This window comes from Globicephala melas, chromosome 4 (assembly GCF_963455315.2).
Source record: "Globicephala melas chromosome 4, mGloMel1.2, whole genome shotgun sequence".
In the NCBI taxonomy this organism is placed as follows: domain Eukaryota; kingdom Metazoa; phylum Chordata; class Mammalia; order Artiodactyla; family Delphinidae; genus Globicephala; species Globicephala melas.
Window position 1 is genome coordinate 4,195,242 of NC_083317.1, and position 21,174 is coordinate 4,216,415.

Here is a 21,174-nt window from a genome sequence, read left to right on the forward strand (position 1 = left end):
GCAAATACTACCCAAAGCTATCTATGGATTCAGCACAATTTCTATCAAAATTCCAATGACATTTTTTTGCAAAGATAGAAAAACTCATCCTAAAATTCATATGGAATTTCAAGAGACCCTGAATAGCCAAAAAAAGAAAAAAAAAAAAGAAAAAAAGAACAAAGCTGGAGGACTCACACTTCCTGATTTCAAAACTTACGACAAATCTACAATTATCAAAACAGTGTGGTAATGTCATAAAGACAGTCATATAGACCAATGCAATAGAACAGAGCCCAGAAACAAGTCCTTGCATATATGGTCAAATGATTTTTGACAAGAGTGCCAAGATCAATAGGGAAAGAACAGTTGTTTCAAAAAATGGTGCTGGGCAAACTGGATATGCATACGCCAAAGGACTCTTATCTAACACCATATACAAAAATTGTCAAAGAGTATCAAAGAACTAAACAGAAGAACTGGCTGGAAGAGCTTTAGAATTGAGGGCTTCTCGACAAACCTAGAGGTAAAGAAAAAAAGAGCTCTTTGTTGGAGGGAAAAATTGCTGGCATTTTTGAACACCTGCTTTGGGACACATAGTTTGTAGAAATGGTTTCACTTAACCTTCCTAAAATTCCTGTGAGGTCATTAGCTTAGTTCGAAGAAGAAAATAAAATTAACCATAATCCTCCAATCTAGAGATGACCACTGGTGTGAAGCTCTATGCTTTTTAAAAAAATGTTTTTCCTTATTAAATTTCTCTTTAAGACTTAACACAGCAATGGAGTTCACTGCAATTAGAGAAACTACAAATTAAAAATAATATCACTCAGTCTCTTTTCTCCCGGGGGGGCTGGGAAACACCATCGCAGCAAATGATGGGAAGAAGGTGGCATGGCATGACTGAATTTGTCGGAAAGTGGCCAGCTAAGGGACACCATTCCAAACAACCAAAGTCTGGATTTAAGCCATAGCCTCAGGTAATCTCCATCATTCTTTGGTTCAATGAGATGTTTATTAAGTGGCTACGATGCTCCAGGCACCATGCGAGATTCTGGAAATACAAAAGAATATGAACTGACCTTACCTTTCTGAGGTCTCATAGTCTAATGCAGAGGGGTGAAAAATTAACAAAGAATGACAGCAGTATTTAAGAATGCTGTACCTGAGGGCTCTGGGGCCCAAGGGCTGGAGAGCTCCCTCTTTACAGAGGACAAGGAAGACCTCCCGGTGGAGGTGACAGCTCTATGGGTCGCAGGACTTCAGATATAAACTCTAGTCTGAGGGCAGCACAGTGAAGATGGACACAGACAGCAACAGAAAAGTCTGGCCCCAAATAAGACACCACTTCCTGTACCAACTCCCTTACAGTCACGTGCATAGCAAAACCCAGCAGCACTGGTGTTCTTTTGGGATTTACCGCTTTAACTGGGGGAATTCGTAGAGAGCTCGCCGTGCCTGAGCCAGCCGGTAAGTTTTCTCCCTAAGGAATCTCCTCTTGGCTGTCGTGTCACTCTGTTCTTGAAGCAGCCAGGAATAGTACTGTTTTTCCTGTAGTATCTGCATCGTGGCTTTCTGTAAGTAATCACCATTCTCTTGGAGCATAAAATACTGAATTATGAATGGGATCGGGTTGGCGAGACGTTTGCCGGTTTCCTGGAAGAGGGGATAAGAAGGCTCAGCTGGAGGGGTCTGGGCCCAAGGCCTGTGGCTGCAGAGAAAAGTTCTTGGATGCATGCACGGTCTACTTGCTGAGTCCTGGTGTCCCGTCCACCTCCACGCCAGCGGTCAGTACCAAACCAAGGGAAGGATCGATTTGGGTCGCCCAATTTTCCCTGCCCAGGTATTCCCTCTGGCAAGAAGAACCCACCTGTAGGCTAGCAAACCCATACCACGTTCTGGACATCCCAGCCTTTCTGGGAGCTCCTCCCCCACCCCTGCTTCTCCTCCCAGAAGGGACCTCCCAGCTGTGAACCCTGGGTCCCATCTGGGAGCCCATCGGGACCTGTGTCAGCGCTCACCTCATTCCCTCCTTTCCTCAGCATCTCTAGTTTGCCTGACAGCTGGACCCCACACCTGGGTAACTCTACTTTCTATTCTGATCGAGAAAGGGCTTCAGGAGTTGGGCTTCTTTGCAGTTTAAAAGCTACCTCCTTCTCTATGCACCCTAATACTTTAGTCCACGGATGGAGTGTTAGAAACCACGAAGCCGACTGGGTCGCAAAATCTAGGGAAAGCCTTTTTCATTCCCACGTTGTGGACCTCGCAAGTTTGAGGCACTTTGAGAGCCTTCTGAACTATGAAGGGAAGCTAAACTGTAACCAGTCAAGTTGGCGCTTTGCTGTATTCTGATAATAGTAATTTTGTAATTTATGCATAGCACAAAATACAAAGAACTTTGGAGATGGAATTAATTTTGAGTACATTCTCTGCTCCATGAGAAACCTGATTTGGGGGCAAATTAAAAGTGCTTTGGTAAGGTTACTATAAAACTATAATGAGATAATATATGAGTAGTTTTTCACAGCCAAAGGGCTTGGTACGCAGCAGTGTGGCCTCTCCCCTGTTTGCTCAGCTAAGCAGCTGTCAACGGGGTTACCCCGCTCTCTGCTCGGCAGGGACCGCAGTGCACTGTCCCTGTACCCCTACATGCTCACCGAGAAACACACATTCAGGTGGACCCAAATTTCCACAGTGGAGGAAAATGAAGGCGGATCATTTAAAAGGGGCGATTTCGACTGAAGATTCTGTGGAGGCGTTCCCACTGGGTTAAAGATCTCTTCTCAGACTCTGTTCAGAACCACACGCTGTGAATCTGATCTTGACAATAAATCAATTGCTCCATCCTGAACTGAAGCCGGGTCAGATTTTCTGCTGTTTCCGCTTGTTTTGCTTTTATGTCTTCAATCTTCTTCTGGTTGAATAAGAAAGAGAAACACACTACTTCTCTTTTTCTCCCTCCACCCCCCGCCAGGTTGCTTAAACAGCCTAGGAAGTATGATTATGTTGAACACGGAGTTAAAAATAATCCGAGGTCAAAGAAGGCCCGAGACTTAAATGGCGATTTTCAGGAGCTCCCCCTTCACCCTCCACTGCTGTCCTCACCTGTCCTATCCTGTGACTCTGCCCCTTGCCTGTGCCAGGCTCGCCTTCTCTACTGCCAGTCTGTGTGTTTGTTTGTTTAGTATAGTTGCTGCCAACGGGAGCACACGCCTGTTCATTTTCTCTGCCCCGACCTCCATCACCTCCCACATCCCCGTCTTTCTGGTTCCCCCATTATGGTTTATTCTACATTTTCATGCCCACCACTCTTGTCTCTGTAGTTGGCTTGAATCCAAGCATTCAAGAATGTCTCCAGGGCTAATGAGCCCAGTGGGATAACAGCTCCCTATCCGTGTTTCCCAGAAATCCTGCGACTCCCATGTCACCTACATGGTCAAAGGCATCCCGGGAACGGGAGAGAGGACATAGTGGCATGGGTTCACTTCTTGGCTTTTGAGTTTCACATGGACTTTTGTGCATTGAAGGCAGAAACAGTAATTTGAGAGAAGAGAGAAACTGTGAGCTTCACAAGGGCAGGTTTTCCTTCTGTTTTAGGCGTGTATGTGGCCAAAACCACGTATGTGACAACGCCCCCCCCCCCTTGCAGATTTGGGGCCTGAGAATAGAAGCGGGCTATGCACCACTTCCCAAGAGGAGTTTCACGGGAGGACACAAGACCCTTGGTTCTGATGTGGCTCAGGAGAACAGAGTACAGACCCAGGGGGAGCGCATCTGGGTGGGTGTCGTGTAGCCGTGCCCAGACCTTATTCATCCCAGGACGGCACAGGGGGCAGAGGCCCTTGGACTTTCTCGGCCACAGAGCGGCCTGTGTTTGCAGCAGAGCGCTCTGAGCCCTGGCAGGGCTGGGGAAGCGCCCACGAGGGCCAGCCCTGTAGTCGGGAGCATGGAGCGTCCAGGGGACCAACCACGAAGGCCCAGGAAGGACGCATACATCTTGCAAGCTGCCAGCCTGGAGGAATGGTGATCAAGGACCAGGCACGGCACCTAACCCGGGACTCAGACACAGCCCCTGGGATAGCTGGAGACATGTGAATTGTTTTCCACCAGCTGGCCAAGGAGGTGTTTCAGTTGAGAGTCATCAACCCAAGAAAGAAGTTGAATGTTTATAATTGGGAGGGAAAAAAATCTGATTAATTAAATGAAAATAGAAACTCAGAAATTCTTATGGCATTTACAGCTCTCCCAAGAATACATCCAGACTACAGCTGGAGGACTCCTACCATGGAAGGAATAGTGCTGTTTTTATCACGTGCCAAAACAAAGACGCACACACACACGCATGCACGCATCACGGGCACACACCCTATTGGCATTTGGGCTGAAGCAGAATGGAAGTTGGAATTCTGCCAGGGAAAGCAAGGAGTTTCTTGTCAAAGCATTGACCTCTCTGGTCTTGGATTAGGGGTGAAGAGGAGGGAATCGACGGGGTAAGTGAAATTGTCTCGCCTCGGAACAAAGGAGCAGAAGAAAGCTGGAAGTAGGTGGTGGAATCGTCTTCTATTGAATTGGTGAGGTCGGCGCACCACACTGATGGGTGGGAAGCTGTTACAGATACTAAGGGGTCCCTCGTGTGGGCACAGTCAGCTCTTCGCACACTTTTCATGTGCCGGAAGTAGCTTCTGGTCTTGGTAAACATGATGCTGCTTTTGCGGGAGCCCTGTCCCCAGACTCACCTTTTTGGGTATTGGCTGCAAGTATGAGTATCCAGTTTTTAAACTCCTGTCTGATTTTGTTATATAAGCGGGACTCTTTCTCCTTTACAATTTCTTCTCCTTCTATTAACTTTTCAATGTCCTGATTAAACACCTTAATTTTCTGAAAAATGAGATAAAAGCATCATTCTGGGCTGTAATCATATTACAGAGCTGGGATCTGGGACAGCTGAGTGTGGTGTGGGACCTGGGGTTTCAAAAGGGTCCAATGACCCACCAGCCACTTCATCCCCCAGGTGAGACCCAGGGAGGGCAGGGCAGGGCTCCCGCAAGCCACAGGCGGGGAAGCTCGCATATAGGGAGGGCCACCACAAGATGTGCAGGGCCACCAGGAAGGATGCGACCATCTAAGGAGAAGCCAGTTTCTGTGCCCGAGGGTCACACGGGGTCCCCGGTAATCTTCAGCTCAATCAGAAAGAACATTTTATAGGCTTCGTTGCTGGGGAGATTATCTCTACACTGGCGCACCTCCTCTGTCGCCCTCTGGTGACTCTCCTTTATTTGATTCTCTAACAAAGGGAGCAATTTCTGAACAACAGAAGAGCAAACAATGAAAGGCTGCAGCTTGATGAAATTAGCTGACAGATTTTTTAGGTGTATGGGCAGAGTCTCATTTGAGAGCGTTTAAGGGGATCCGGAATTTCTATTATTGTGTGAAGCTTGTTGAGATGGACCCCTGTTAAGAGCTCAAGAAGGGCTTTGGATGCAATGCTATGCACTACAGCTTCAACCATCTGGTGTCAAGAACTTTGCAGTTCTGTCAAGTGACCAGAGCGGGGAGGAATCAGATGGGGGCCAGTTTTTGTTTTTTTGCTGTGTTTGGCTCAGTGCTTTTCATTGAGAGAAGAAGTATCCTTGTGCTGACTTTAAAAAATGCACAACATGAACAATGTGAGTGAAGTTTTATTTGGGGCAAAATGAGGACTATAGCCCGGGAGACAACATCTCAGATAGCTCTGAGAAACTGCCCCAAAGAGTTAGGGGGGGTTGGTCAGTACCTATGTGGTTTTGGTGAAGGGGGAGTCCATGCAATCAACAACATGTTTTTTGCAGAAGGTTCTGCTCGTCTCGTGAAGGTTACTGCTAGTCATGAGGAGCAGACGTCACCATGAAGGATTTTAGTGCTTTTCTAGATATGAGGAGATACAAGAATTGGGCTCATAAAGTCTTCTGAGAATATCTAACCATCTGAAGACCTGTTCTGCCAGTTTTTCCCAGAGCACAGAGTGCCTCATTCCTGATCTCCACCCTGAACTCCTTTCAGGAGGTGTTGAAGGTCAGCAACTACAACAGCTCATGATTTAATCCTTGTAGAGGCAGATGGCAAGTACTAGTTTGTAGCTGATGCTTGAATATAATGGAAGACTTCTTTAGCAAAATGTTATGTTAGTGGTCATTTGAGCATGACAAACTGAGAAATGGTGCTTTGGTAGAGGCTATGTCTGTGTGTCGCTGTCAGGCTGGTACAGTCCTAAGCAGTCAACGTTGCTAACAACAATTTAACAAAGAGGAAGAGCAGGAAGGATGCAGAGGGGCACCAAGGAGGGTTATCTTTGCGCCAAGCATCATTCCAAGCCCTTCACGTCGCAGTGAAGCCCTGCACTGCGGTACAAAGCATGTGTCTTCACAAGAGAGGAACCTTAGGCTCAGAGAGCCAAACTGCTTGATATCATTGCTGAGCTGGTAAGCAGTAGAGTTCCACTTTGCATCCCGTTCACCACCTTTACAGCCCGAGCAGGTAAACACTACAGGTAAAGACACCTGTGTGAATGACGCTGGTGCAGCCAGCCAGGCAGGATGAGCTCATTGAGATTTAGATGCAGTTTGTGGATGAGGGTACCATGAAGTTGATAATGTCTCAGCCTCTCTCTCTCTCTCTCTCTCTCTCTCTCCAGTTTGTATTTGTATCTCTAGGCAGAATATGTATTAATTTTTTACCTGATATTTCAAATTATCATAATTGAGTCTTGATATAAATTTTTTAAATTAATTTAAAATAGTACACAATGTAAATTCAAAATTGTAAATGAAATATTTAAATGTTGAGAACTATGTTATGAAAAAATTATCAAAATGCAAAGTGTTTTTGCAGAAAGGATGTTTTTCTCAATTAGACACTTCACATCTTTTAGGATGGTATTATCAAAAAAACAAAAGACAAGTGTTGGCAAAGATGTGGAGAAATTGGAGCCCTTGTATACTGTTGATGGGAATTCAAAATGGCACATCCACTATGGAAAGCAGTAAGAAAGTACCTTAAAAAATTAAAAATGGGACTACCATATGATCCAGCAATCTCACTTCTGGGCATTTATTCAAGAGAATTGGAATCAAGATCTCAAAGAGATATTAGCACTCCTGTGTTCATTGTAGCACCATTCACAATAGCCAAGATGTGGAAACACGTAAATGTTCATGGAAAGGTAAATGGATAAACACTGTGGTAGATATATGCAATAGAATATAATTCAGCCTTTAAAAAGAAGGAATGTTTGCAATATGTGACAACATGAGTGAACCTTGAGAACATTATGCTAAGTGAAATAAGCCTGTCATGGAAAGACAAACACTACATAATTCCATTCACGTGAGCTATCTAAAACTCATGCAATCAGAGAGTGGGCATGGTGGTTGCCAGGTGTTGGGGGGAGGAAGAAATGAGGACTTGCTAACCAAAGGGCAAAAAGTTTCTGTCATGAAAGATAAGTAAGTTCCAGAGCTCTGCTGAAAAATATTGTGCCGATAGTTAACAATACTGCATTGTTCACTTAGACTTTTGTTAGGAGGGTGGACCTCACGATAAGTGTTCTTTCCACAATAAAATTAAATTTAAAAAAATGTTTACACTGTGCTTAGTAAGCGCCTACATGATTCTAAGGGCTTTACAAATATTTAATCATTGAACAACCAACTTTAAAGAAGGGCAAATGCACCAGAAGGTTAAGTAGCTCGTCCAGGGTCACATACCAGGTGGTCTGGTTGCTAAGTGTTTGCTGTTAACATAAATTCACGAAGGACCCAGTAGGATCATTTTTCCAGTGCTACTGTGAGCGCCTTTCCTGCAAGGGCTGAGTCCCAGCATGTGGGCACACAAGGATTAAATCTCAGATGTTCAACAACAAAGCACTTCAGCACACTTTTTTATCCAAGACTTAACTTCCCCAGACACCTTGAACAGTGGTTTTCAAAGTGTGGTCCCTGGGTCAGCAACGTCGACTTCAACTGGGAACTTGAGACATAAATTTTGGGACCACACCCCAGACCTCAGAAACTCCGGGACAGGGCACAGCCAGCTGGATTTTAACAAACTCTCTCGCAGATTCCGCTGCTCCCTCGGGGTTGAGAACCATGGGTGTGATTATTACAGAATCTTCTCTCTGTTTGGTGAGCAGAGTTTTCTCTCCCTGTGACCCCTAACACTACTGAAAAATGATCTGTTTCTTCCATTCAGGGCAGGAGCAGAGAGGAACAAGGAACCAGGGTGGTATGTATAGAGTGCTGGCCAGAACATGTGCGTGTGGCATATTATTTAATCCTAACCGCAATCCTGTGAAGAATTAGCAGGATGAGAAAGCAAAAACTCAGCGAGGCTGAGTCATCTCCCAAGGGCACAGAGTAAGTAGCAAACCTGGTCTGCAAAAATTCACCATTTTCCCACCGTCTCTCCTTAAAGCAAGAGTGACCTCTATATCTTATTACCCTTCTCCCCCTGGACTTGCTGTTCAGGAACAGCAAGTTCCTAAATAAAGTGAAAGGAAAAAAGTACCCGATTCAACGGGAAGCATCCCAGTGTTTTGCAAGATTTTGTGGGACTCAAATGAGAAAGCAAGTGAAAACATTTTGAGAAAACAAAGTGTGCTCTGCCTTGTGAAATATACCCTATTACAATTTTTCATCACAGTCCAAGAAAAAATGGTTTCTTTAAGTAAGCCAATAACTTTAACACTGAAATAAAGACAAGGGTAGGTTATGCTCATTGTATAATTTTTATATATAATTTGGTAGTCATCTAGGCCAATTCAGATAGGCGGGGCTGCTTTCCATGGAGTCCAAGGTTGTCCTAAAGAATCTTACCTGAAGTGCGGATGTGTTTGAAAGAACATCATTTCCTCCTTGGTTGCTTCGGCCAAGCTCAGCTTGTTCGTGACCTCCCGCTGACCCCGACACTTCACTATCATATAACTTCTCTTGAGATGGTATGTGAGGTCCTGCATGACTTTCAGGACACCTTTCTCAGCACCCTTGGCCACTAGATCTGGTTTGGTCAGGATTCCTGTGAGGTGATTAGAGAAGGGCACTGGAGAGGTTGTTCTATACTCAAATATATGGAATGCTGCTAGGCTACGGGATCTTTTATTGGCCATGATCAGCAAAGCCTCCTGCAGCCCTGATGGCCCAGCGCCTGACAGCCCGTTCATTCATTCATCCCATCGTCACTCCTCTTACTTGTACTTTTCTTCACTCACCCATTCACTCAGCTCATGAACTGCCTTGTGTAATTCATGTAACAAATGTCTCTTGGGTGGTTGCTGGGTGCCAGGCACTCAGGCAGCATACATCATCAGAACCGACCCACTCCATCACCATGCTTCCCAAAACACGTCATCCCCTACTGTAAGGAGGGCCTGTGCCCTCTCTCTAATGTCTCCTGTCGCAGACTCACTCTGCCTCTTCTGGTGGGTACCTCTTCCGACGTCCTCCCTCCTTCCTCTCTCATGTTCCTGCCCTCACTCCTTCCTGCTCACATTGGACCAGAAGCTTTGATTTCCAAGTGACTGTGTTCTTGATGGACGCTTGGTTTGCTTCCACATTTGGGCTGTTGTGAATAAGGCTGCTGTGCACATGAGTGTATATTGCATTTCCTTTTTAAACCTAGCACACCGTTCTCTATTTCTGTCCTTGACCCTAGAATGCATGGAAAGTTTGCATTGATGTTATAATGATGTTCGGAATATACTGAGGTCAGATTGTGTATACTCTATGGTTACAGTACTTAGCTGAATTTATAACAATAATAGCTAATACTGAGCAAGAACTTTTGGTTATTAGAGTGTGTGGCTAATGAGAAGAACAGAAAACTATTACTGGTGTTATTCAATTGCTATGGAGACACTGATATCCAAATAAATCAATCTACTGAACAGATGATATTGTCTCCTGTGGTCGTCAATAAGACATCCCTAATGACTTCTAACTGCACAATGACTCATGACCCAAAACCTGAGTTTTCTCTCTGGTTCAATGTGCTCTAGACACCTGTAGAAGTCAGCAGCTAACACGGCACAAGTGTAGTCTGGCATATAATAACACATTACACTTGAGCTGTATTCCCCTAGTGTCATTTTTATCCTTACTGGAAAACTAGGCATTTGTTGAGGAAAAAGTGGAAAAGGCAATGATATACTGAGCATCCATTTAGTGGAGGAAAATGACTTGCAAATTTTCAGGAAGGCAAACTCAACGGGTAGGTGAAGTGATTGGGAGAGAAGTGATATTGAATAATAATATTAAAAATTTTTAAATAGCAGCTATTATTTTCCCAAGGATATGTAGCCAGTAAGCGGTAGAACAAGGATTCAAACCCAGGATTAAACCAAGTCCCTTATAATGCCTTCCAGAGTGACTTTTTTTTTAAAAAAAGAAATTTAAGGGAATCCATCTGCCCCAGGAAGTATTCTGCTTGAATATAAATTCTGCAGACACCTGTGCTCCAAGGTAAGCCTGGAAGTATGTTCCCTGAGTATGTTCATACAGGACCTGGGAAAGTCTTTTCCATGCACCAGGGACTCACAAGAACTTTACCTGTGGAACTGCAGAGCTGATGGGTCACTTTCTCCTTTCTGGACCACTGTGGGAGAACAAATAAGGCATTTCTCCTCCCCCATCCAGAATGGTTCAAGAATGCAAATAAGCGATGATAGGAAGGAGGGCAAAGAACCTCCAAATGTTGGCCACACATCTAACCCTGACTGTCAGTGAGGGTGACCCATCTGCTGTGCTCGACTCCACCCCGAGCCCATGGAGCTTCCCTGAGAACAGCACTTGGATCTAAGGCAGGATGTGGGTGCCTGTAACAGAGCTACATTCCAGGACCTTCTAAATATATGAGGGGTCTCCCCCTGGCTTCCTGTCCTCTAGAAGCTTGGTTCTTTCTTCTTACCTATGGTCCTGTCTCCATCGGGGTCCACCTCCTGAGCCACGCTCAGTGCCTCCGTGGTGGCGATCTCCACGTTGCAGGGGACCACCCCTAAGCTGATTGTCTGCTGCCTCTGGATGTACTTTTTGATAAGTGCCTTGATCTGATGCCAAGGAATAACAAAGGAGGAATACGTCTCTGGTCTCCCAAGAGCACGGCTAGACATCCCAGAGCATGACCCAGTTTTTACACTTCTGGGCTTTGACTTAGCCTGTCCCCTTCCTCTGGAATGTCCACCCACTTGCCCTTATTGAGCTCTCTGTTGATGTCCTACTTATCCTCCAAAGCTCATCACTGATGTTTCTTCTTTTTCAAAGACTCCCTGATTCCTATGGCTAGATGAGACCCCTCCTTCATCGACAGATCTTCCCTGTGACACCCCTGAGATTATGGCAGGAAGAAGCAGCGTGCTCTGACCCCAGGCAGGCATCTTTCTCTTACCCTAGGAAGTCCCACCTGTTTGCTGAATGAAGTGGGGTAAGAAGTGCGGAATTAGTCCCTTAACGCAGTAAGGGAAATGACCTAGCTACACTGCTCCTAGAGAGACAGAGAATGGTGATTTGGATATAGGAAGAAAGAGTAATTTAACTGCCCAAGACAGTGGAGCTAGCAGAGACCCCATCCAGAAAGGACTGACACAATCCTAGTTGGGCTATTGTTGAGTTCCCAACACCGGAAGTGCCTCCCGTCAAAGGGAGGAGGGCAGTTAAGTGACCCCAGTCCTAGGGCAGGAGGGTATCACCTTCTCCCCATCCTCCACCTTGTCCCTTTACACCCCGGACCCCAACCCCGCTCCTGAGACCATCCTCGTCTCCTTGGCCTCTGTGCGAGCTGGCCTGGCAAAGGCTAGACAAGGCTGCTCTTGGGGTGAACCCAGCCCAAAGATCACGTGTGACTCTGGCATCCCAGTGACGACTGTGTCCTCAGGCAACCTTAGGGGGCAAGGTCTTTGGCAAAGAAGCCCAGGGCTCAGTGGCTGTCGGTTTGTACTGGGTCACTGCTGGTCTGCAGTTCTCATTCCTGTGCATTGTGCCTTTCTGCCCCTGATCAGAGATAACAGTCTGAGTTCCGATTGACTTACGTAGCGTTAGTTTAAAAAACTGTTGCTAAAATTGGCAGATCCCATGTAAAAATCCAATTTCTGGCTTCTTTTAAATATCGGGATAGTGGTAACACTGGGCCAACATTCTCACAGGACAACATTGGGCAGGGTGTCAATACCTATACACCTCCAGTGCCACGGAGTCAACTTCTCCTGTTCCCATGATCTTTCAGGCCCTTGTCAGAATCTGAGTTATGAGGCCCCAGCCCTAGATGGTCCTACCCCAGCCTCCTCCCCAGCTACTCAGAGTGAGGGCTGGGAAGGTGCACCAGAGCCCTTGGGGCTGCCGGCAGAGACCTCAGAAGTCTCCCGAACTTAGCGTGGGACCCATTCCCGAGTTCCAGAAAGGCGCATCTGCAGTCCGACGTCATGGGGCTGGTTTCCCACGGCCACCCTGGTGATGCCGGGAAGCTCAAGGAGGGTCAGATCTGGAAACTCAGGGGAGGTGATCTCCAGACTCATGAGCTCGTGGCTAATGCCAACTCCATTCCCAGCTACGGCATCCTGGGCTACAGAGACCGAGAGGAGAAAAACCGAGAGTCCAAATGAACAACCCAACTTAGCAGAAGCAGTGAAACGTGTGGGCATCTAGATATTTCACCTGTATTTGGGGACAGCCCTGATGTGAGAAATAGGCAGGGAGCTTAGGGCACAGCCCTGATTAATTGCCTGATTCTCTAGAGATAGAAGTTGGGGTGGGGGGATGACAGCCAGGCTGTTCCTCTGTAAACTTTTCCTGCCTTAATTATCATTCAGGGTCAGACCTAAGATACGAGTTTGCAACTTTGTACTGAAGTGTACCATACAGTACCGGAAAGTACCCATTGTCTTAAGCAGGTGGCTTGGTGAGTTTCACAGGCTGGACCCTGTATTCGTGCTTATAGCCGAGGGCTCTTCCTTTTCATTACCATGTGTTATTCCACCCTGTGCCTCGATCCAGTCTACTGTTGATGGACAGTGGGTGGTTTCCAATGGGGGGCGGGGGTGGCGATCACAAGGGTGCTGCTATGAAAATTCTGGAAGCTGACTTTTGGTGCACCTTTTGGCTGGGGGTGTACTCAGGACTGGAGTTTGGGGGCATCATGGGGTGGGCACACCTCCAGCCTGAGTGGACATTGTGCCAGTTTTCCAAAGTGGTTACAGCAACGTGCCCTCCCATCGGCAGTGGACCAGCGTTCCAAGACACTATTCTAAACAAGCTCATTATACATCCTTACACAGAACGTTCACCCAAGCCGGCACCCGTGGTGCCGTCCTAGTCTTGCCCGCAGAGCTCATGGCTAGAGAGAGTCTGGGCAGATCTGGACAGGGCTGCAGGATGTGCCGGGCACGAGGCAGCCCAGGACAGGCATGGCCGGCACAGAGGGTGCAGAACTTTTATTATCGGAAGCTAGGAAACTTGCCAATCGAGGGTCTCAAGAAGTTTCTGTTCTGAGGGGTGGATGCTAGAATTGGGGCAGTACGTCTCTATTTGGGGAGGGATCCCTCTGGTGAGCCAGCTGAGACAACAGGATTCTCGGGGTGCTGAGCCCACGGAGTCCTGTAAGAACCCCAGCCTCCGATGCTAAGTTTATTGCTTAGTAAGGAAGAAGCCCAGCTCCCTGGAACGGGAGCTGTGGCTGCAGAGTTTCCTGTTATGATCAGGGTTGATTTCCGCCTGCCCGGCTGAGCCCAGCTTGAGAGCAGGAAGGGGGAGAAGCCCGGGGGAGGGGTGGGCATGCTCAGGGACCTAGGGGGCAGGGTTGCGAGGGGGTGACCTCCAGGGTCCCCTCTGAGCAGGTACAGAAGTGGATTCCAGGAGCAACTGAGGCTTTTGCTCATTCTGTGCTTACCGAAGGCTAATCTCAACTGTTAGCTATGCTTCCAGAAATGATGGGTGGATGGGGTCAGTGCTGGGGGAAGCTGCCTTGGATGGGGACAGGGACGTGGCCACAGGCAACCAGCCACATTAGGTTGGAGCAGCTCCTTGGGACACACATACCCAGCAGTGACCAGGGTAGCTGGGGCCGGGGGTCCTGTAGGGGACACTTCCCAGAGGAGGGGCAGGTAAACTGAGACCCAAAGAAAGAGTAGGAATTAGGCAGGCATGGACCAGGGACGGCATGTGAGGGACGGCATTTGAGGCAGGGGCACTGGCACATGGAAAAGCCTAGAAAGGAGAGACGGGTGCTTGCTGTGGAGCTGGAGAGGCCCCGATGACCGATGATGACTGGGGCTAGAAGGAGCCGACCTGTAGCCGCCCGCGGGGCCCTACCTTTACGTATCTCCCTCTCCACCCGAGGGGTCTTGCACCTGGAGCTCCGTCTTCCGGCAGCTGATTCTCCCTGTCCACTTGCACTCCTGCTTTGTCAGTTTCAGCACCAGCGGACACCTGGTTATGATTCCTGAGACTTTCCCAGACATCCTGTTTCCCTTAAAAAGAAGCGTTCACACGTGCCCTTGGCTCTTATTCTCCCCGGTGTCCCCCAGAGGCCTCATCTGAAATCTCTAGGCCCTAGGAACAGAAATCTCCAAGCCCCATCACTTTCCCCCGGGCCCTAGAAAGGCCTGGGGCATGGGTCTGGGTGGAAGCCCAGGGCCCGGACAGGCAGGATGTGAAGCGGTGAGATCCGCCTGACCCTGTCCGGCCCCTCCAAGCCTCTCCCGTTCGGGTGCGGAGGCAGCACACAGCACTGTCCTACAAGGCAGGTATGTCCAGGGCTACCTGCCTGCCTCACAAGACTGCCATGGCCACACTGGCCTCCAGACTCTCTGCTCTGTTGTTTCTCTCCCCAAAATGCTGAACCCAGGGCGGAGGGGAGGAGCCCTGTCCCCACTCTGACTCCATCACATGTCAGGCACTGGGGCTGGTGGGAAACTCACAGGAGACTCTGGAGTAAAGGACCAGCTGCCTGTAGTCAGGAGGAGGCGCAGGCCAGGGCGCTCTCACTGGGGGCTGTGCAGGGTCCTGGCAGCCCTCCGGCATCCCCACTCCCTCCTCTGTGCCCAGGGGGCAGCCCTGGCCCCCTGGGTTCTGGTTGGGTTTGGCCGATGGGCAGTGCTGGCAGGAGATGGGAATGAGGGAGGGAGCCAGGACCGGGGAACGTCTACCCACTACAGGATGCCATCTCTTTCCTTGCTTTTTTCCTTTATAATTATTTTATTAAATCAGAAATGTACAACAGCTTCTTAACTCTACACACACTTTAAAAATGTTTAAAGGAAACAGGGACTTCCCCAGCGGTCCAGTGGTTAAGACTCTGCACTGCAGGGAGTGTGGGTTCGATCCCCGGTTGGGGAACTAGATCCTGCATGCTGCACAGCATGGCCAAACAAACAGATGTTTTTAAAGGAAACATTGTGTCTTATCACACCATGATCCTGGCTAATAGCTTCTCAAAGCGTTGAGAAAATTCTTCAAAAAGACTTCACATGTTACCTGAAACTCACAAATTAACAAGATCAAAGAAGAAATGCTTCTACAACGTTAGAAAGATGACTAGAAAGAAACCAACTGATACAGGCTCAGCGATGACTACTGACAGGTGAAAGAGGACTCAGAAACTAAGGGCAGCAGGAACACCCAGGGCCCTGCCCCCCGGCCCCCCGGCCCACACCACGCACTCCAGACGCAGCCGTCCAGGGCCTGTGGGAGCTGCCCTCCCGGGGGCCTTCCCAGCGACCTCTCCTGAGCCCACTGGTCCCCGGGATGCCTTGTGGCTTGCAGGAGGCTGGCCCAGCAGAGCTTACCGCTGCCTCTGGGAAGGGCGACCCCCTATAGCGCCTCCAGCACGGAGCTCTTGCCCAAGCTCTGGTCCCCAGTGACAGCGATGGCAGGCAGGGCCAGGCCCTGCTCCACGCCCAGAGCCCGCAGGGAGTCGATGAGGTCAATGCAGGGCCGCACCTTCTCCTCGTACTGGTTGTACAGGTTGTTCTCAAGCCCCTGGAAGAGACACAACAGACTTCCCGGTCTTGGCCTCCGATGGGGCTCCCACCACCTTCGGGAATTTGTGGCCGAATTAGAAACAGGAGGGATGAGAGGTGGATCGGGATGTGCCTGTAGGGAGGCCCCTGTGCTCTCGTCCTGTGGAGGATTTGCTTCTGCTGCTGGGGGGAATATTTGGCTGGGGCTGGAGATGGAGATGGAGACAGGCAGAGAGAGACAGGCCATCTGGCGCCAGGGGGCAGGCGTTCCCAGCTGGAGGGGGGAGAGGAGTGGGCCCGCGGCTGCTGAGCTGGGGTGGGGTGGGGAAGGCAGGCTGGCAGTGATGACAGCGTTAGTCATAGCTGGAGGCAAAGCTCCCAGGAAGGAGACCCCAGCACAGGGAACGGAGCCCCCAGATTCATGTCCAGGAAGGCCATTGCTGCCCCCAGAGACTGTATCTGTCCCTGGTGCTTGTTGGAAGTGCCCAGGAGAGAGGCGGACACTAGTTGTGCACCTGGGGCTGGACCAGACTCGCAGGTTTTATTTCCCGCCTTTACCCGCCCCCACAACCCCCGGGGGCTGCTGGGATGCACCCTTCCTGGCCATACCTGCAACCGACTTACCTTTGACGTCTGCCCGTCCCTGTTTCCTCCTGGCTGCTGGTGGTTCAAATTCAGCAGATTGAAGCCCTTGGCGAGGAAAACCGGGTCCTTTCCTCTCCCCTGCCAGTTTGGGGGGTACATCATCTGTCCAGGTGCTGCGCTCGGTGGCAGTAGTGGCTGCTGCTGGAAGGAATTCATTTCTTCTTTGGGACAGTGTTGGGAGGAAACTGAGCTGCACGTAGGGCTTAGGCACCAGCTGTCTCCTGGGAAGCTGGTGGGTGCGGTCACCACTGCTCAGCACCTCCGATATTCCTGGCAAGCTCTACAAAGACACAAGTTGGGAACGTGGCCAAACGTCCCCCAGCAGACCTCCCCAGGGCTGCATTTTTTCCGGCTCTGCCTTGCCCAGCCCTGTACAACCCACCCTCTGCACACAGGGGAGGCCAGGAGCCCAGCAGAGGCCCCGTCTGCAAGAGGGGCAGATGGCAACACACAGGCGCAGAGCACAAGAGGGGTCTCCATGGGCCCCCAGGGCCTGGGGACGAGTGAACTCCACGCTTCCACAGGAGAGTTTGAATGTCCCGCTGTTACTTCTGATGGGCTCCATGTCACCTGAGGTTCAGGACTGGACAGGAGACCGTAAGGTGCAGAGAGATGACAGGCAGCCCCTCCTGGGTCCGTCTGAAGCCAATCTCTGCCCTGCCGTCATTGTTTCTCACACAGACTAGGTCAGGCTGCTGGGGCCCTGGGAGAAATGGTTGATTGTACTGAGTGCCGGCCTCACCTAGCGCTGCTCTAAGATGCTCATTTCATTTTCACTACAACCCTACGCGTTAGCTGCCAATCTTCATTCCTCCAGGTCAAGAAGCTGAAGCGCCGAGGTCCAGTTACTGGCCTAAGTCAGGGCCCAGAGGCCAGCCAGCGGCTCTGGGTCATGAGCCCTTTCCTGCTATGACCTCCACTGGGAGCAGAGTGGATACAGCGAGTGGAATGGTTCCACCCCCCCCCCCCCCCACCAAATGCATGTCCACCTGGACACGTGGATGTGACCTTATCTGGAAAAAGGTCGCTTGCAGATGCAACTGATAAGAATTTGGAGATGAGGGTGGGCCCGAAATCCAAGAAGAGACAGGCAGAGAGGATTTGAGACCCAGAGACCCACGGCCAGAGGGCGACAGAGGCAGAGATTGGAGGGAGGCTGCCCCAAGCCCAGGAACCCCAAGGGGGGCAGGAACCCCAGAAGCTGGGATAGAGGCCTGGAAGGGATGCTCCCTCACACTTCCAGGAGGAACTAATTCTGCCGACGCCTCGACCTGGAACTTCCGGCCTCCGGAACCAGGAGAGAATAAATGTCTTGTTTTTTGCGTCCGAGTTTGGGGAATTTTTTATGCCAGCCCCAGGGCACTAACCAGTGGGGAGGATTGGAGTCTTGAGGTGGCCCCTCCCCCGTAGCTGGCCTTTGGGGCGTCCACTGGTACCCCGTGCCCAGCTGTGGGCCTGCCGTCCAGCCCTCCGTCCGTCCCCTCTCCTCGACAGCGGCCCCTGTGCACACACTGTGGCCCTTTTCCTTCTAAACTCCCGGTCTCATCGTGTCGCTGCCCTTTCTAAAAACCTCTGTCATGTTTTCTTTCAGAACAGAGCTCCTAAAACATTTGGTCGTAAACTACTTTTCATATTTCATAGCACCTCTGAATGCCGGGCCGAACAGTTTGTCTTCCTCAGTCTGCACATACGCACATTCACAACCTTGTGTGTGCCACTGACCTGTTTTTAAAAATGAGGGTGATTTGTTCATTCATTCAACAAGTATGCTTTGAGGACCGATATGGGCTGAATCACGTCCCCAAGTTCCTGTGTTGGAGTCCTATCCCCCAGGACCTGAGTGTGTCTGTACTGGAGATGTGGCCTTTAAAGGGGAGATTGAGGTAAAAAGAAGCCACTAGGGTGGGTCCTAATCCAATCTGACTGTCTTTATGAAAAGAGGGGATTAGGACCCAGAGGTGCACAGAGGAAAGAGCTCGTGAAGACACGGGGAGAAGACGGCCGTCTACACACCCAGGAGAGAGGCCTCAGGAGAAACCAACCCTAATGACCCATTGATCTTGGACTCTTGGCCTCCAGACTGTGAGAAAATAAATTTCTGTTGTTTAAGTCACCCAGCCTGTGACACTTTGTTATGGTGTCCTGAGCAAACTAATACAAGGACCTACTATGTGCCAGGTAGTTCCTGCCATGGGGGTACAGTGGTGATCAAGACAGATAAAGTCCCTGCTTCTAGTATATACATTCTGTCAGGGACACCCCACAAACAAATAAGACAACCGACAATGATATAACCCCAGGTGACCATGAAGTGTCTGGAAGAAAGGTAGTGGCCTATAGAGCCAGGGGTCAGCTGTCAGGGGGTAGGGAGTCTGCTTGAGGGTGTGTCCGTGTACAGGAAATGAAGGAGCAGAGGAGCAAACATTTGAGGACCTGGGAGGAGCCTGGCAGAGGAAACATAAGTGCAAATGTCCTGAGGTCAGTATGAGCTCAGGGAACTGGGAGAAGCACCACTTTCTCCTGGGGGGCTCAGAAAGCCCAGCCCAGGGGCACCTCCTTTCTTGGGAGGGGGCTGGCCTCTCTGCCTCGTCCTGTCTGGGCTGTGCCCTGGCCTTTCCTGGCATTGTTAGGGCATTGTTAGGGCTGGACCTGACACTTGGGTTTGGGCTGGAAGAAGGCAGAGAAGGTCTTCTACCGGCACTCTTCTGAGTGGGCAGCTCCACTGACCCGGAGACTGTAAGCGAAGGGGGATCCCCAGGTTTGGCCCTGCTCCCCGGGGAGCCCTGGGAAGGCTGTCAAGTGGAAGGAGCGCCCTTACCTCTGTGTTCAAATCCTAAGCCAGCACTTCTGTTCCCTCTTGTGGATGAAGGGCAGTGAGATCGCTCTGCACAAACTCACGAGTGAATTGGTTGGAAGGCCAGCCTCACAGCCAACCTGTCGGCCGATCCCAATGTTTAGGGCTGCGTGGGAACGATGCAGACACTACCTGGCCAGGAACCGCTGGCGCCTAGCCCTCGGAGCGCCCCGTGGCGTAAGCTAGCTTTAGAGGAAAGGGCTCTCAGACAGCCCCTCCCTCTGGTTGGGGACCAAAAATAAATCTGGATTTCTTCCAGCTGTTTTGTATCTTCCTGTTCTTCTGAATTTCTCTCAGTCCCTGTGGTTTAGCCTTTGATGTGTTCCGCATCTCACAGTCTCCCACGCTACCATACTCCCCAGTGAAATTCTTCGTTTTACAAAACACCTAGCCTTCCAGCAAGTATCAAGAGAAAATATGATCTCATGCAAAACATCTCTGCTTTTTTTTTTTTCATTAATAAAATTGCCCTAAAGGACGTATCCAGTGGAGTTCCCTGGTGGTCTAGTAGTTAGGATTCGGTGCTTTCACTGCTGTGTCCCAGGTTCAATCCCCAGTCGGGGAACAGAGATGAGTGGTGCGGCCCACCCTCTCCCCCCAAAAAAACCCATATCCAGGGATTTATTTAATCTCCTTAATATAAGGAACTTATAGTAAAATTATATTAACTTGCTTAATATAAAAACTCAGGAGATTACTTTGCAGAGGGCCCAGCTGGAGGAGTTTGCGCTCCTGGTGGATCGAGTGCTTCTTTTTGTCAAAGAGGGAAAGAGACCCTCTGTCCCACGCAGCCCTGGCCTTGGGAGTGTGGAGGCTCAGGCCGAGCTGTGGGCGGTCCTAGCTGCCGCAGGCTTGGCTTTGCGCCTCGGCTCCTGTCCCCAAGGCCTTAACAAAGATTATTCTCGTGTTATGGTTTGACTGTGGCACTTTAGAGCGGGGCATGAAAGAGCTAGTCTCGGGGAGCCTGTACGTCCTCTGCCTTTCTGGGGGGAGGGGTGGGAGTTGGAGCATCCAGGGTGGTCGGGGGAAGAGGCTGCAGCGGAAGAGGCAGTGGTTCCACAGAGCGGCTGGGAGGTGTGGCATGGAGGAGCATTGGTGTCAGGGCTTCTGTGTGGCAGGATGGGGCGGCAGGATCATATCAAGTGAGGGGCCCCAAGCTCGCTTTAATGATATAAAGATAAGAGGCTGGGCTTCCCCGGTGGCACAGTGGTTGAGAGTCCACCTGCCGACACAGGGGACGCGGGTTCGTGCCCGGTCCGGGAAGATCCCGCATGCCGCGGAGCGGCTGGGCCCATGAGCCATGGCCGCTGAGCCTGCGCGTCCGGAGCCTGTGCTCCGCAACGGGAGAGGCCACAACAGTGAGAGGCCCGCGTACCGAAAAAAAAAAAAAAAAGAGGCTGAAGGCATAAGAGCAGCTGTGGGCAGGAGAGAGATGGCCCGTGCCACACGAGTGTCACTGAGATCACCTGCAGAGAGGGGGTCTCCTGCCTTCCCTCTCACGGGGCAGGACCCAAAGCACTCTAGAGGAACCCTGCCTGTCCCTACTTCCCACCTAGATCCGTGCAGGGGCAATGGGCTGTGTCCACTTACGAGAGCGTGACCAGCAGCCCAGGGGAAGAAGCAGCCCAGGAGTGGGCAAAGGAGGAGGTGGACGGAGGGAGCACTGAAGGGGCAGGAGAGAATCGTTGTGAGTCATCCGTGGCCCCTTTGTGTGTCCTCC

The 21,174-nt window shown here is 50.1% G+C and overlaps 1 protein-coding gene and 1 pseudogene across 1 annotated transcript; both read right to left on the reverse strand.

The window, feature by feature from the left end:
• Positions 1-1,395: 1,395 nt before the first annotated feature.
• On the reverse strand, positions 1,396-3,233 carry LOC138842667 (interferon-induced GTP-binding protein Mx2-like; annotated as a pseudogene).
• Positions 3,234-8,823: 5,590 nt separating this feature from the next.
• On the reverse strand, positions 8,824-19,541 carry LOC115841587 (interferon-induced GTP-binding protein Mx2). The gene is given in 8 exon segments (XM_060297781.2): positions 8,824-9,027; positions 10,915-11,053; positions 12,380-12,561; positions 14,307-14,329; positions 14,331-14,436; positions 15,782-15,974; positions 16,580-16,880; positions 19,419-19,541. Coding segments are annotated over 7 exon segments (1,023 nt in total). The 5' UTR covers positions 16,757-16,880; positions 19,419-19,541; the 3' UTR covers position 8,824.
• Between the last annotated feature and the right edge of the window lie 1,633 nt (positions 19,542-21,174).